The 16,897-nt window shown below is 46.3% G+C and overlaps 1 protein-coding gene across 1 annotated transcript in view; it reads left to right on the top strand.

Moving 5' to 3' along the window:
• The window catches only part of PLPP3 (phospholipid phosphatase 3), a 42,811-nt gene that overhangs the window by 14,992 nt on the left and 10,922 nt on the right, over positions 1–16,897 (top strand). The window contains exons 2-4 of the mRNA XM_040565281.1: positions 8,892–9,049; positions 14,138–14,421; positions 15,179–15,236. Of these exons, the coding sequence (XP_040421215.1) occupies positions 8,892–9,049; positions 14,138–14,421; positions 15,179–15,236 (500 nt within the window). The remainder of the gene's footprint in view (positions 1–8,891; positions 9,050–14,137; positions 14,422–15,178; positions 15,237–16,897) is intronic.

Raw genomic sequence — 16,897 nt, 5'->3', positions numbered from 1 at the left:
ATGTAAATAGGAGCCTGGCTGTTGCCTGCGCTGTTCGGATCCGGCCCCATTTCTGTTGTGCCCTAAGGGAATGGGGCCGTGCAGTGTCACCTGGCCACAGCAGCTGTGTTCATCCCATCAGCAGGTAGTTCATCCCATCCTTCCTGGTAGCACAGGGCAGCCACCTCTGTTGCTCAAGGTGACCGATAGCCACCAAAATGTCCCATTCCTGGCTGTTTTTCACCAAAAAAAATCGTGCAACTGGGCAGCAAGGTGGCAGCAGGGCCAAGGCAGAAGCCTTCCCGTGCAAGGTCTGTGCTCCCTGTGATATGAAGCTCTTTCAGTTAACTGTACGATTTTATTTATATATATTTTTAATATTACCTGGATACCAGTGCAGTCTCAGCTATGTCACACATTGCCATATATTAGGGTGCCACTCTCACGGTGCAACTTCAGCCAAAGTACAGGAGAGGGAGAAATGAGATAATCCTGCATCTTTTTAACCCATTGGGCATAGGCACAGCCTTGTGGGGCTTTGCTCCAGGGACCAGTGAGATTAAACCCCCATCACTTGAAGGGCCCTTGAACCATTTCCACCTGCACTCATGCTTTTTTGACTTTCTTTCAGCGCCGTGCATTATATCCTGGAAACTGTACCAGATCACGACTACTGAGGGGGAAAAGTTTCATTTCCAGTTAATCAAGGGAGTTGTGTAATACCATTTTCTCCTGGGGAACTTCCAGAAAAAAGGAAAAAAAAAAGAGGAGGGAGTATTATATAAAGCGAGTATATTAAGAGGAAATAAATTATGAATTAAAAGTGATTAGTGAACTTTTAAGGAAGAGGTCAGAAGTGCATTTTGGACTACAAACTTCTTAAGCTTTCAGTGCTTGTCTTCGGTTACAGAGTTATAACCCCGCATTATTTGTGCAGGTGGCTGCTGCTGCAAATCCGAAGCAGGATTTTGCATTTACAATAGGTACATTGACAGAACAGGGTCACAAAGGTACTCGCGGCCTCCTCCTGCAAAGGAGCAGTTGCTCCCAAAAACGTGCTCAATTATGGCTGCAGAGCTTGGCCAGGATGCTCCGGGCAAGCAGGGAGGAAGCTTGGGAAGTTTAGCAGATGAATTTTGTTTTGTTTTTGTTTTAAGGGGCCTGATGTGGACCAGGTGAGCTGGCTGTATTCCTGCATTTGCTCCTTTACTGTTTTAAAAAATAATAGGATTTGGTCAGCTGCATCACTTCGGCTGCAGTTTTATATTTCCACCCTAAGCTTTTGCTAAGGTTTGTCATGGTTGTGCAACGAAAAGTAGCTTATACCTGGCAGTGTTTGGATTAGTGAGCTGAGGTAAGGAGTCTCTGCTCATTATTTTATATATTAATGTGAGACCTACAGCCTGCAGAATTTTAATTTTGAGTAGGGGCTGGCAGAGTAGAGCAGGCCCCTTATTATAAGGGCAAATCTGAGGGTTCCCATGGGCAGTGCATGCCAGTGGGGCCAGCATGAGCTCTTCCTCGAAGGCAGACCCAGGGAAGCCGTGGCGAGGCAGAGCTCCTTCCAAACCCCGCTGACCGGCAGAGGAAACTGGGCTCACTTCACTTCTAATTGAAAACATAATAGTTGCCACAGCATGTTTTTCACATGGTCTGTTTGCCCTGGGTATTGCAGAGTTTGAGGATGTGTTTTTAATTTTTTTCCCTCTCTATTCAAGCTGGGTCATCCTAGGTCAGACTTGGCATATCTGTAAAGCCTTCTACAGCACTTGGACGTATAGAGGTGCCTCAAAAGATCCTGATGCCTTGGGTTTTCATGGCATATTGCGTTTTTATTTTATTTTATTTTTCTAGACAATGTGAACTGATGGCTTCATTTCCATCATGTTTGATTTGCACTGTCTCTGGGTTCCTATTGATAATGTCTTTTATAATCATCCTCTCCAACTTTTGCGGGTTGGCCAGTCTGGCTTAGATCCGTTCTACCCCACAAATGCAGAATTTTATACGCATCTAGATATTGTGACTTGGATAAGCTTTTGTTCTTATTAACGCATTTTTTAGGTACTAAAAATATATGCACACTTTAATATAAAGCTCTTTTAATATATCAGCTAACGCCAAACTCCCAGGAGGAACAACTTAACATACTTCTTAGAATTTCTTTCTCTCCTTTTTTCCTTTGTACGTGGTGTTTGCTTATGGAAATAGGTAACAGGTACTCTCTAAAAGAGCAGAATTCCTCCCAGCAAAAGCAATGGCAGCTCTCCTGTTCATCTGGAGCCTTTGGAGAGCGAGTGCGTGGGTCTGGCACGGTGAGCTCCGGCCACATAAGGAAGCGTTTCCTGCCGGGGTTTTGAATCCAGAGGAATTTGCAGTGCGTGAGAATAATTTCACATTTGGTTTAAAGTAACTGTGACCAAGAGCTTTTCTCTTAATGTTCTCCAGAATGGTTGGGTCAGTGAGTGTACTCCAGATAGTACTTACTGCAAAAGATGGGCTGTGCTGCTGAATGATGGTTTTGGTCTTAAGGTAGAGATACCTGTCAGTCATCCAGTGGCGTTCCTGCCACCGTCACCGCTTCCTTTTAGAGGCACTTCTCAAATACCCATGCGGCTTGGGTTCATAAATATTACAGGGTTGTCCGTATAGAAGATGAGTGCTCTTTGCTTTCTTCATTTGCCATTGCTCTCACAGGCATGAGAAGGCATTCTGCCCAGCATTCCTGAATAACCAGTTCTTATTAAAGAGGTGTTGTGGGGAACACAACATAAAGTCTAGAAAATGTCATCATCTAGGTCAAAATGAACGATGAACGTGTGTCTGCCCATCAGGAAGCAGACCTGGTAGACCTAAAAATGGTGAGGTTTACATTAAAGTCCCTATGAATTGGCTGAAATACAACTAACGATTATAAAGTGGATGGAAGCGTCACTCTCTTGATAGCTAGGAAGAGCACCAGACAGATTGACACAGGTAGCAGGAAAGGTTAGTGTGAGCTACTTGGCAGAACCTACAGCAGGTAGAAAATGAACTAGGGTCTTGGTTCTAGTGGAAATCAACCCCTTATGTGTTGGGACTTTTCCAAACAGGTCAAATCAGTGAAATGCAATGCATGCTGCTCTTTGTTTATAGGTTCTTCAGCATTCTGAAGCAGGTACCTGGTCTACAGTAAAGTCTAGGGTTTGTTTGTGTGTTTAAGGAATCTTCTATCCCCATGCATTTCTGCGTAGCTGAGAGTAGTAGAACTGTAATAGAGTTGAATGGGAATCTGTTTTGGAAACACATCTAATGTCTTTGTTTTCAAAATATGGGCAGATGCCCAGAGCGGTCTTCTGGACTGCTGGAACCACGGTGAAGAACAGTTACAACTGAGCAGCTAATAAAGCATGAGGCTGAAGATATTGTGCATTTCTGATATTAGCCTCTGAAGATACAAGCATTAAGTATCCAGATTCAGTCAAAAAACATTGAGGAGGCTCTCACTGATGCTTTCAAGAATTTTGAAGATCCCAGCGTAATGCAGCAGGATCCTTCTTTCATCTGTCATTTGACTATGGATCAGGTCCCTTGAGATTTAGTGTTTGACCAACCTCCTACCCTTCCTTCCTCCATCAATTTTGTTGGTGCTGGTGCAGAGTCAGGCCCTACAGTGACTGTCAGCATATGCCTGATATGATGAAAATGTGGAAATAGTTTTATTCTTTGTGTTATAAAATTTTATCGGTGTGTACATATATTTATATCTATATAATGTCAACTGTCTTCAAGAGTCATTCGCTCTTGCAGCAGCTGCCAAAGCTTGATGTGTTTATTTCTCATCTGAAGTGCTGCCATTCTCCTCCAAAAGTTGGGGAAGCCAACTTTTAAAGCCCCAGTAAAAGCCCACCGTAGTTTTATGCATTACAAAATACGTACAAATATTGTAAACCAAATAAGGTTTATATGTACCCAAGATCAGCCACTAAATAGTTCAAATAGAAAGCCCGTCTCTTGCTGGAACCCAAATATTTACACAATGTATCTTGAATGAGGAATTAGATGCCCCACTCAGCCCTGCCAAATTATTTAATGATCTTTTTCACTTAAGCTAGACCTGTAATCTACTGAAACCTTAAAAACATGCCCACGGCCTGGACACTGGCAGCCAAACCCATCACAGTGTGCCTGCTAGAAATTACCATTGCTTTGTTGAGATAGCCAGCAACATCCCACTGACCTGCTGTCTTTAAAGAAGATTTTTTTTGGAAAAAAAAAAAAAAAAAACTCCATGAAAACCAAACATTAAAAAAAAATAGACTGAGAGGGTGTTTAATTTAGTGCAAAGGTGAAGCTTGGGCTGGGAAGATGAGAGCTACATGGGTGGGTCACTGCCAAAATGGCTCTTCCCCTCCTGCTCCCTCCACAACTTTTCCAAGGGGTGGCCAAGGAAAGCTTATCCCTTTTTTTTTTTTTCCTCGTTAAATCAGCACAAGTGCTAACTTTTCAAAGGCTCCAAGATTCAAAGTGCTGTACCCAACACTGAGTCTTTTCTTCTGCCTTTGATTTTCTGCACGTTTCAAGCTGGTCGGAGAGTACATTGGGGTTTTGCAAGGGATTTTGTTTGGGCTTGGCGGTGAGGTTTTAGCTTTCCCCTGCACCCTGCCAGCCTTCCCAGGATTATTGCCTATTAATTGCCTGTTGATAAAGGTGCTGATGAAGGAAAGGAAATATATATATATTTCCTTGGTGCTAGATTTTCCAAACTTGATTGGCTTTATTAAATGGAAGGATAAATAAATGGAAAGCCTCCAATATTGGCGTGGGACACCAGCGGTTTGGGGTCACAAAGTCAGTTGGACTTCCTCCCAACAAAAGCAACATCATTTTTCAACGTCCAGCCCCGTGGCGTCCCATGGTGCCTCACACAATTCGTTAGTGTCCACACCTGCTCTGTGCCGCCTTCCACGCGGACCCGTGGCAAACCCCTGTGGGTTTGGATGGGGCAGGATCAGCCCCCAGGAGATTTCTGTTATGCTCATGGTTTGGAGCCCTGTTTGATCTCCTGCAGTGTAGTTAGATAAAAGCATGTGGTTGGGATTTCCTTGTTCTGTTATTAAAGGAGAAAATCCCCTTTATGTATGGGGGGGAAAAAAACCTTCCTTTACCTTACGAAGGATGTTACAATTCAGAAAGGCAGTCTCTGCTCCATTTACCTTTTTTGCTTTGGAATAAGCAAATCCCTCTGCTGTGCTCTGCTTTGGTTTCCTCTGTCTGTAAAATGGGGATAATAATCCCATCTCTGGCTACGTGGTCCCATATGAACATGCCGGGGTGGCCTTGGTGCATTAGGGGATGGTCCACTGGCTGCTGTGTAATATATCAGCATGGTGATACCAGTAATAAGGAGGATGTGAGGCCCTTCTGCAGTGCTGTTAAAGGTTTTACAACTGATCTGAGAACACAGGTGCCTTGTAGTGACAGGCAGAAGGGCCAAATAGGACCGTTCTTGGAGAAGGTGGACCATCCCAAAGTCAGTGTAATTTTTTGCATGCCTTGTAGGGCTGTTGGTCACTTCAACGCAAATTGCTATTCGTTCCCATGTTCTGAGATGTACCTCATCTATTCTCAGTAGTAGATCTGTGCCATGGCTGGGAATGGGAAGTGGTAGAGGTTGGAAAATAAGCACCATTGCAGGTAGCTCAGCTGTTGAGTTTGTAGATGCAAATCTCTGCAGGCAGGGATGCATAGCCTGGATTTTTTATCGCTAAAATGAGTTACGTTGGGGCATAAGAAGCCATGAGGCAAAACTTGATCTCTGTGGTATAACCCTACACTACTTTGCCTCGCCTTTCCAAGGGGGCATGGGCTGTAGCTCCACTTCTGGCTACCTTTGCCTCCTAGTGTGAATAAAGTCTCCGTGGTATTTTTCTAAGGGATCTCAAAGGCATCTTGCTCCGCTTTTAATTTTCTGTGTTCTTCCAGACTTCCCTCTGTAGTGTATTCTGCAAAACCCATTCTCTGGATGCCTTTTGGCTCTGCTTCAGTCTTCTCCGTGCTGGAACCCCCTTGCCAAAAAAATGTGGGTGGTGACCTAGTCCAGTAGACAACCCATGCTCCAAGAAATAATCTCTTGGAAGAAGAGCCATCTTTAGCACAATTCACCATTCAGCACAGGCTGGGGCTGGGGTCTTCTGTTGCTTAGGTAATTACGGCTGCAAAAGCATCCTCTTACCCAGCCCTCGAAATCAAGGGCATGTTATGTCTTCTAAGCAATATCCGTTCAGCTATGGAGTGTGTTTATGTTTCTCATGTTAAAAAGAAAAAAAAAGGGGGAGGGGAAAAAAAGGGAATCTGAGGTTACTGTTTTGCTGGAAAAATGTCAAGACTCGATTGGCAATATCCCACTAAACCACAAGTTTGTAGGAGAGAAAACAAAACCATTGGATTTTCTGAACTATGCCTATGCGCGCTTAAAGAAAATGTATACCATATAGGTCAGTTATGCTCTTATTATAGCTGTGGCAAGCGTACATATAATTGAAATGCGGAAATACTACCCCATGCTGTTCAGTGAATGAAGGGAAAACAAATCTTTATTATTCCTGGGTTCACATAATATATAGGAACACTATTGTCTTTTTTTTTATTTTATTTTAAGCCAGTTTTAGCTTTCAGATGTATTTTATTGTCTGTGGGAACATGTGTTTTACAGACCTGTCATGTGAAAGCTATTAACAAGAGGAACTGGAGAAATAACAATAAGCCACGTAACCGTGGCATGTCTACTCCCCGAGTTCAACTGTTATGCTGCCGCTTCAAGTGCATGTGAAATTGGATCACACTGAGCACCGTTGGCTCTTCTACTGCAATTTTTCATTGGGAAACTAAGGATTTTTTAAGTGGCCTATTAATATCATATTGCTGGCATCAGAGGCACATTTCAGGGCCAAGCTGGCTATGCCTCCGAACGGTTAAATAGTGGAATGAAGATCAACTGGATTCACATGAGATGTCCGATCATATTTACCAAATCGGAGCTGGGCAGGCAGGTCTGAAACCTTTGTTCATCATTTCACACGTGTTGGAAACTGCCCTGTCCTGCCAAGCACTGCAGGGCTGAATGCTCGTCATTAACCCACTTCCAGAGCTTTTGGAGGTGATCTGAAAGCAGTCCTGAGCGGTGGTCCTGGCTGCACCTGAAAGGCTTCAGGTCTGAGTGGTTTTGTCCCTGCTCACTTGGAGCAGGGAGAGGATGACTGGCACTACCCTTTTTTGTTGTTGTTGTTTTGTTTTTTTAATAGGCTAACAAAAAACCCCTAATAATCCTGGATTAGGTAAACCTGTTAACACAGAGCAAAGGGAGCCAAAATGGATTGCGCAAATGAAGCATAAAAGTTGTTCCCGTGGAGATGAGGAACGTTACTTTGATTACACGTTAACTCCTCAAGCAGTACCTTTGCAAATCACGCTCAGTGGACTGTGATCCAAATTTATAAAAAAGAAAAAGACGTTAGTTGTTTTGTTTTTTCTTTGCTGGTTTAAAAGAAAAACCCCTCTGATCTCTTGGACTTCTAGCTGTGCTAACAAACCAATGGAGGCTTAAGCAAGTTGGTGTCTGACAAACATTCCCACGTGCTTTCTACAAGGTCTGGGCATGAGACTTGCTGTTTTGGCCCAAAGCTTGAGCCACTCTGCATTGTCACCTAAATGGTATCCCCTGTGCTTTCCATCGGCCACAGCTCATGGTTTTTCCGCTTTGCTTTGGTCCCATCTTTTACGTACTCTTGCTGTACCACGTCAGGTGCTTCGCCTTGTTTGTTTTCCCCATGCTGGGCTCTGCTCTGTGAGTGGGAGGAGGGTTTCCTGCATGTTGTGGTCTGTGTTTTGCTCTGAATGGGTTTCAGGGAATTTGGGCCTTGCTTTGATGGGGATGTACTGCTTAATAGCAAAGATGGATGGGGAGACTGAGGCACGAGGAATGTGCATGCCCTGTACAAGTTAACAGTGTGGCTGGAAAATACCTGTGAGGTAACGCTGTGTTTCTCCAAAATACTAAGGAGAATGTGGAGTTTCACATGTGCAACAATCTTGAGGTGTCCTTTCCTGCGTCCTAATCCGTGGCAGTCTGTTTTTTGAGCCCAGTGCCTGGTGCAGAGCTCCAGCCGAGCTGTTTGGATGCATCTAACCTGTGCAGGGCCTTCACAAACAGCATTTTACTGCAATTTTCACATGGCCTTAATGTGATTAAAGGGCTCTGATGGGCTTTCAGCAGCTCCTGGAGCTGGGTGCGAGCTCAGCTCACCCTCCTGCGGATAGGTGGAGGACGGGTGCCTGTGGCTGCCCAAAGCACATAGACTTATGGCATGGGAGGACACCAGCATGCCCATACCCTGTAAATAGGAGGGAGCCAAGGAAGGTTTCAGAGGCATAAAAGGAAAGTGGATTGACTTTAGCTGGGCCAGTCAGGTAGGAAATGCAGGGCTGATACCCAGTCCCTTGATGGTTGGTTGCACAGCTCGTCCTGCCTGGTGGCAGAGTGCTGCAGCAGAGCATCAGCCCTCCGTGGAGAAAAGTGCCAGCTTCGTTTTCATGGCTTTTTGCCGAGGGATTGCTTTTGGGGTCCATTCCTGTTAGTTAAGCGTCATGCACTGCAAATATTAACTGAAACCAGGCAGAGCAGACATCTGATAACCATAACAGGAGAGATGCTTTTTCCCCACAAGAGCAACTTGGAAAAACAAAAGCCAAAGCTATCCCCTCTGGAAAGATGAAAAGAGAAGCATCAGGAATGGCACTGGGTGGTTTGCAAGGGTTTTTCTACTTTCATTTTTGTGTGTGTACATATATGTATATATGTATAATTTTTATGGTTTGGTTGTATTTGCCTTGTATCACCAATGGGTTTGGTTATAATCTCCCCTTCTTTTTAGCTGGGTTGCCCTTCCTCATCATTGAAACGAGCACAATCCAACCCTACCAGCGGGGCTTCTACTGCGATGATGACAGCATCAGGTACCCGCTGAAGTCGATGGAGACGATCAACGACGCAGTACTGTGTGCTGCGGGCATCCTCATTGCCATCCTTGCTGTAAGTACTACCTTTTGAAGCCTCCTCTCCTGCCCCTTGGGCATTCACGACAGCTTTTTTGTAACCTCTGTAGCCAGTCCGTGCTATATACTGAGGTGCACGTCTCCTTGGCGGCTATCTGACTTCCGTGTAAGTTCAGTGAACATTTGCAAATGAAAGCTTGTAATGGGAGGAATGAGATTACTGTTGAAGCTCATAAACAGGCCCAAAGCTGTTTGGGCAAGTCTGGGAGCTCTGCAAGAGCTTTTTCACCCTGTGGTAGGAGTTCAGAGCAGAAGCAAAAAGAGTTGAGTGTCAGCGAGGACTTGGCATGGTTTGTCCCTATTCAAATAACTCCAGGTATTTGCCTATTTTATAAGGTTGAAAAAAATAATAAAAAGATGCCCCTTTTCAGCTAACCAGTACCTGGAAAAGTTTCACAGGTTAGTATTAGATTTTAAGAGATTGTATAATACAGGCATATTAAAAAGACAATTAAAATCTTCCACGGTGAGCATATTCCCAGAGCCCTCACTGTAAAAAGTAGTTGATATACCACCTTCCCAACGTCTTCATTTCTTTTCCTGCCAGGTTTCCTAGAGCTATGCTAGGAGATGATGATCGTACAGTGAGAGCTTTATATTTCAGCCAAAAAGCTGAACTCAGCCCATGGAGCTGAGCCTCCTTCCACCAGCACGTGTCTGGTGCTTGGGCAGGAGCCGTCTCCTGGCTGGTAGTCAAACACTTGCATCTGCAGATGAAACTCCCAATGAGTTATTTAATGAAAAGTACCTGCATCTTCCTTGCTCACCTGCTGGCAGCACAGCTCAGGTGCTTTCCCAAAGATGCTGCCGCCTTCTTGCTCCGTGCTGGAGACGGGGAGGTCAAGAGCACTTTGTTTCCCTCTTGGCTTTCATCCTCCATCATGGGAGCAATGTCATGGCTGGTAGATATTTTAGCATGGCATGGTGCATGCTCCAGTAACGCCTTGTCCCCAGCCTTGCTGCTTTGAGTGGTGAATAGAGCAGAATGGTTCTGTTGGAAGGGACCTTCAAAGATCTTGGAGTCCAATAAACGTTCCCCAGAATAGCCTCCCTGTGTTGTCCCTGGGTGCTCATGAAGTGCCAATGTTCCCTCTCACTGTGGCCAGCAGAAGCCATCCCATTCCTTTCGTTTTGCTGCCAATAGGCCATGAGTTTGCTCTCAGGCAGCAGTGAGATGTGCAGTGCATCTGCTACCTTGTGCCCATCTCTCCATCATTCCCTGACCACTTGCATTCACTTAGCAGAACAGGTCCCCAAAACGCCTCCTCCTTATTCCCTCCCTACTCAAAGCAACCCCCAAAAGGTGACAACCCCCTAATTCCGTAAGTGCAGCAGAATTTTACCCTGCAGGTGAATTACCCCCGAGTGTGGAAAAGCCATAAAAACGAAATGAGAAAGCCCCTCATTTTCACATTACTGCATGAGCTATCGTCATGCTGGCTGCATGCGGAGTGTGCTTCGGATCAGTAATGAGGCGGTGGCAAATAGAGGAGTTGGAACAGAAACTGGAAACATAATCAGCTGCCTATGTGATCCATCAGCTTTCTACCACGAAATAGCAGGTCAATTAAAAGAAAAAGAAAATCCCCAAAGAATTAGATGTTTCTGCGCTGGTTTCACTGTGCCCACAACAAATGTAACTTAATAAGGTAAATTCACAAGCTCCGTTATTTGCTGGTGAGTGATACAAACGGCTAACGAGGAATTGAAGAAACAGATTTCTGTGCTATGGCAGCACGTGTGGAAAATTCAAGTCAGTCTGACCTCTTTTTCAGATGTAACCCAGATACCAGAATTATTGTAGCATAATAGGAATTCCTTCCAAATCCACAAAGCACTGACTCCATTCCTTTTTGCTCAAAACATTTGCCTTCGAAAGGCAGGACAGCGGTTAGGAAGACTGCCGGGGGATGGCATTTTGGGTGGCGAAGCCAAAATCTTACACCCTTGCCTTATGTGGCGTGATGGGCAGCCTAGCCCTGGGCAAAAGGTCCAGGTCATGTTTTAAATGGCTTGAGGACACTCAGAGGTCCAGTTAAGTAAACACAGAGGCAGAGACCTTTGTTTCCATCAGGCCATGAGGAGATACATATTTGTTTTTCATACCTACGTATTTACTGATGAAAGGCAAATTCCCGTGCAGATAACCCTGAAGATGTGGGCTGTGTGCTCCCACATCTCTCCTGACTGCTGTTCCTGCTAGAAAATGGTCAGTTTGATCTTCCTGGGTGAAAGAGGCACGTTGATGTTCGCTGGGATGGAAAATGCCCTTTTCTTCCTCCTTAGCCTTGCACAGGCACCACTGCTGTGTGGCCCCAGCCCTGACACCTGATGGGCCATAAACACCTATGGAAAATACCTAAGGAGATGGATTTTCTGGGTGATCTGAGTTCCACAGCCAGATTAGCTGATTGTTTTGCAGTTGGAGGTGATAGGTTTCAATGCGATTAGGCACAGAGAACGATGCTCCAAAGACCTAAGGGTTCAAAAGACTCTAAGTAATTGCAGGCTAATTGAATTGCTGCTGATACGTTATGATAACAGTGAAATGGGCGTGAGAACTGAAAATGTGCAGAAGGCATGCGCAGACAGAAAAGCTTGATATTGGCTTTGTCATAATGGCCAACTTTCTTGAACACGTGTGACGGTCACGGCGCTCATCCCATGTGGATGGCTTGCCAGGGACACGAGGCAGGAGCAGAGCTGAATGGATAGCTTTGACTTGCTTGTTTTCAGTATGTCTTTTCAGTTCCTGCACATCTGTGCTACGTTAATTTTCCACCATCCTGCTTTATCTGGGACGGCACTGCCAAAAAAACAAGTTTACCCAATTTTAGCTTCTCATTAAGCCTGAGCCATGACTTTAACTGAGCATGGAGGGCTCACGGCTGCCCAGCCGTGTGTTAGCGAGGGAATGAAGTCTCCAATTTACAATCTGCTACATGTGTGCAATTACCAAGACCACCAACGGTGAGAAAAAAATATTAATCCCTAGACTTTTGTTGGTCCTTGCTAAAAATGTTGGTCACATGCCTTTCCCAGTCCAGGAGCCCCAGCTTTACGTGGCTGTTTGTGTGTTGGGAGCAATGGCACATCGGCCGCTATCAGATGTCACCCTTTATTCAGCTCATCTCCCCTTTGCAAGAGCTGGGAGTTTTGAGCAGCTCTCTCTCTTGCAAATTTAGGCATTTAGGAGGCTGCAGGCAGTGGCTGTGCCCTTGTGCACTGCAGTTGCATGGTGCAAAAACATTGCACGCTGGGTGCATGGTGAAGGCAGAGACAATGTTCCTGCAGGTTTTTGTCACCAGCATGAGAATGAGCCCAGGGAGATGCAGATGGATGGGAGTGAGTCTCCAAACAGCCCCAAGGACCATCTGCATCCACTCCGGATGCCCCAGTGTTGCCTCCTGGCAGAGGAGCAGGAGATGCTCTGACATTCTTCTGTGGTTCTCATGCAAAGAGATTTCCTGGCTCCCAGCTCGGGCTTGAAGGTAGTCCAGAATGGGGATAAAGATTGTGCAAACGATGGTTTGGATTCTGCGAGGATTAAAATGGAGCTGGTTAGCTGCAGCTCCCCAGGCAGCTCTTGGGCACGACCAGGCTTCCAAGAGTAAATATTAGATTTGACGTGTAAACCCCGGATGACAGTGCAGCTGCCCAATGTATTTCTGTGTACGGCTGCTGAAAGATCTGGCTTGCTCTTTGTTTTTTCATTATTGTACTTGTATCTCTCCTTGATAAACCCTGCTTAGCTGTGATTTCAGATGCCTTAGGTCAACCTTTGTTTTCCAAGCCGTGGTACGAGTGAGTTCAAACAGTGATACAGCTTCATCTCCTCCTGGCCTAATTGCCATACTTTTCCAGTTTATTAGTTTCCAAACGTTGTGCCAAGCTTTTAAAAAGGTAGGCAGGGGAGCCTTGTCTCCTGAACGCCACTGGCAGGCTGCCACACCGGCAGGAATATTGCTGCCTGCTCCAGAAAGGGATTAACATGAAGGCATTTTTCCTGATGGTTGAATTTACATATCACCGTCCTTGTGACCAGAGTAGAGAGGGGCTGAGACGAGGGGGTGGCCAAAACAAAACAAAACCCTGCCTTGCTTTATTGGTCAGGTATAAAAGCATTTAAAGTAATGAATGAAATCCTGAAGCTGTAAATCTGGAGCTCAAAAGCTAGGTGTGTAACGTGACAGAGAACAACTTAAGCCTTTGCCTCTTTGGGAGAGGTGAGACATTTGGACTTGGTTTCACAGCCTGATTTTCATTAAGCTGCCTTTTAAAAGTTGGGATTACGAGAAGCCAGCCCTCTGCTCTATGGCGGTGACTTGTGGCAATATTGCCAAAGCCTTCTGTGGCACCGCAAATGCATCATTTGCTGCCATGCAACTTCAGGATCCCTTGAGGTTCCCAGCAAAATACCTGGTGTGGGTATGGTGGCTCTGCATGGTTGAAATGGGGTCTGGTGGTGGCAGATTTGGGGCCAGAATCTGGAAAGTTCAGCATTTTCTGAGTCATGCCCTGTTGTGTTCATGGGTTTTGAAGAGGAAGAGAGGCAGGTTGGGAAGTTCATTTTTTTCCTTTCCAAAGTCACTTTTATGTGAGGGCAGTGGATCTGGCTTCTCCTTCCCAAACAATCCCAGATTACATATCTGTTTTATGTTGAATTTTTATTTCTATGGCACTGGTATAGAATTTGGGGCACTATTTCAGTTCTGTGAAGATGCACAAACATGCTAAACCAAAATCCAGCTCTTTTTTTTAATTTTTCCATAAACAAAACTTTGAGGAGTGCAATCTCTTCTTGAGAGGTAGTAAGAAGTGGAAGATGAGGAGGATCAGGAGGTGGCAGGCTCTGGATTAAGCTTTACTCACTATGGCAACAGATTCTTGATTTGAAATGCTCAGAGCAAGAAGAGCAAATCATTAAGCAGCCTGTTGTAAGAACGAATGTTGACTCTCCTGGCTTGCAGCCTGGCACATCTTCATCTTGTTATCTCGGCCAGTTTTGCAAATCATCCTTCCCTCTCTCTAACTCTGGCCCCTCTGTATTGCATGATCCCCACAGATCATCACGGGAGAGCTGTACCGCATCCACTACCTGAAGGAGAAGTCACACTCCTTTATCCAGAACCCCTACGTGGCAGCGCTCTACAAGCAGGTGGGCTGCTTTGTTTTCGGCTGTGCCATCAGCCAGTCCTTCACAGACATTGCCAAAGTGTCCGTCGGGCGCTTGCGGCCGCACTTCCTGGAGGTTTGCGACCTGGATTTCTCCACCATCAGCTGCGGGAAGGGGGTTTACATCCAGAACTACACCTGCAGGGGAAGCGACAGCAAGGTCCAGGAAGCCAGGTGAGAGCCCTTGTTTCCCTGTTGGGGGGGAAAGCATCCAAAGAAATGGGCTGCTGATGCCAAAACGGTGTCTCACACTAAATATTTCTCAGGGTTTCTCCGCCAGCAGTAGATGATCTCGCTGCTGCTGTCTCTGGGAAGGCTGCAGCAACGGGTGGTTTCCCTTGGGAGTCGTGGGGTTTGCCTGAATAGTATTCTTCTTCCTTTCTCTGTACTCCTACACTATTGTTTCGTGAGAGGTTGCTCAATGTGGGAATTCACCATAAGAGCTGAGTTAATGTCAGTGGCCTGACCTGCTGTTTGGGGAGGGCTTCTCCTCCAGGCCGAGGGGCTGCTGGCACCTCCCTTTCACGCTCCTCATCAAACTCATCCCATGCCTAGTTTTGACATTTTTAGGGGGAACCTAAATGAGAGGCGCCTAAATGCCATAATTAAGCAACTGGAGAAGTGCTTGCTTTTCATTTCTTCACGGTTTCCTGGTTATTCGAGGCGAGACGATGAGTTATCGTGCTGTCCCACGAATAGACCAGGAAGGGACGAACAATGCGCACATCCTGCCCATCCGTTCGTTTTCGGCCTCGGGAGCGAGCAGGGCGGATAACAGGGCTTTTGTAACCTGAAAGATGGGGGGTTGTGGTTCCCTCTGCTTTGGGACCATCTCACTAGCGGTGGGCAAATTACCCTGTTATGTGTAATCTTGTAACATTGTATGAGAATATGATAGTGGCTGGTTCTTAGCACCTGCTTTGTTTTGCAGGAAATCCTTCTTCTCCGGGCACGCGTCCTTCTCCCTCTACACCATGCTGTATTTGGTGGTAAGTGACCTCAGCCTTATTGGAGATGGAGCTGATTCAACCCCTGACCCCCACCCTGAGGCATTCGCCCCCGTTTGGTAGCACTAGTGCCGTGATGAGGGCTAGAGATGGGGGGCGTTGGTTGAAAACAAGAGCCTGAACACACTGATGGTGGAAAGATCTCACTTTTGGACCCTGCAGTGTTATTTGGGCTGGAAACTCCTGGGTTATAGCTGAGCTGTGCAGCTTTTGGATGTAGCCAAGGCTGCAATTAAATCCGAGCCCTACTACCCCAGCGGATGACTTGTGGATTTTTGCTCACCCCAAGCTGTGGTTTCCACCGGGGAGAATTTTGAGGGTGCCAAAATATTGCATTGACGGCGGTGGTGGTGGGGAGATGCACCGTGGCAGCTCCGCCAGGGGTGTGGACTGGTTCCCGGGCTGTGTTTCAGGGCTGGCGGAGCAGGTGAAGCCGCCTGCCCGGCCGGATCTGTCGTGGAGGGCTGGGGCTCGTTTTCCTTTGTCGGTGACAAATGGCTCTGCCCTTCCTGCGCGGGGCCGGTGCCAAGGTGCTTCCTGCCAGGGCTGCCACAGACACGCTCCCTGCGCCCCCAAATAGGTCCTGCACTGAGTTTTTTGGGGGGAAGGGATTTGGATAGTGATTTGTGCTCTTTTTTTTTTTTAAAAAAAAAAAAAAAAAAAGGAAAAAGGGAAAAAAGGTTTCAGGTTCATTTTAAGATTTGTACCCCCCCCATCTCCCGTAAGCTCAGACTGGCAAGCAAAGAACCAGCCCTGTGCTTGTAAAAACAGTAAACATGAACTCTTATTTATCTACTAGCAGTGCTTCCCCCGTCCCTTTACTTTCCCCTCTGAAAAGATAAATTACTGCTGCTCCCTCCTGCCTTTTAATCCCTGGATTTACCCTCCGTGGGCTGGGAGCTGTTCCTGTAATTTAATTACTAAGCTTTCCAGGCTGTATGGGGGGAGTGTATTAAATTCTTTCCTCATTCCCCCTGTTTTTTTAATCTGTTCTTGAAATGTTTTGGGAAACAGTTTGGCCATCTCCTCCTCCCAGTCGCGTTACAATAACGAGGTTGAAGTGCTGCCAGGTGCTGGGCTGGGGGAGAAGCAGCCTGCACCCCCTGTGTTGCCCTTACCAGAAGCCAGCGTGGGGAGGATGAGGCAGGAAACAAAAGAGAAACCAGCTCCTTGCCACAGTGTGTGGTTTTTATTTTCCCACCGACTAAAATCACTGCCTGCACAAAAATGACCCTTCTGTGTCCCAGCCCGGGCACCCGAAGCGTGGTGGTTGGCAGCATCCCCCCCCGTGCCGGAGCTGCCTCGTGATGCTTCGCAGGAGACTCGGCCCTCCTGCCCTGCCTTCGCAAAACTTTCCGAGCTGAGTTTGGAAATTGTCACTCTCACTGCCTCGGGAGGGGCATTTATTTATTTCTGAGTGTTCTGCAGGCAGATAAGTTGGCCCCTTTTGAGCCTGGCATCTGGAAGCAGCAAGGACTGCCAGTCCCCACTAAGTCAGTCGTGTTTCTTCCTTGAATACTCAGCAAGGTTCTGGGTACGTTTTTTAGGAGATGCAGCTCCCAGGCCTTTTTGGAAGCCCAGCATGACCTCTCACCCTTTGCATAGCATCGTAGCCTGTGGCATTCTTCACGGTAGGGGACAAA

Source organism: Cygnus olor, chromosome 8 (assembly GCF_009769625.2).
Source record: "Cygnus olor isolate bCygOlo1 chromosome 8, bCygOlo1.pri.v2, whole genome shotgun sequence".
Classification (NCBI taxonomy): domain Eukaryota; kingdom Metazoa; phylum Chordata; class Aves; order Anseriformes; family Anatidae; genus Cygnus; species Cygnus olor.
This window is presented reverse-complemented; position numbering and strand designations above follow the sequence as displayed.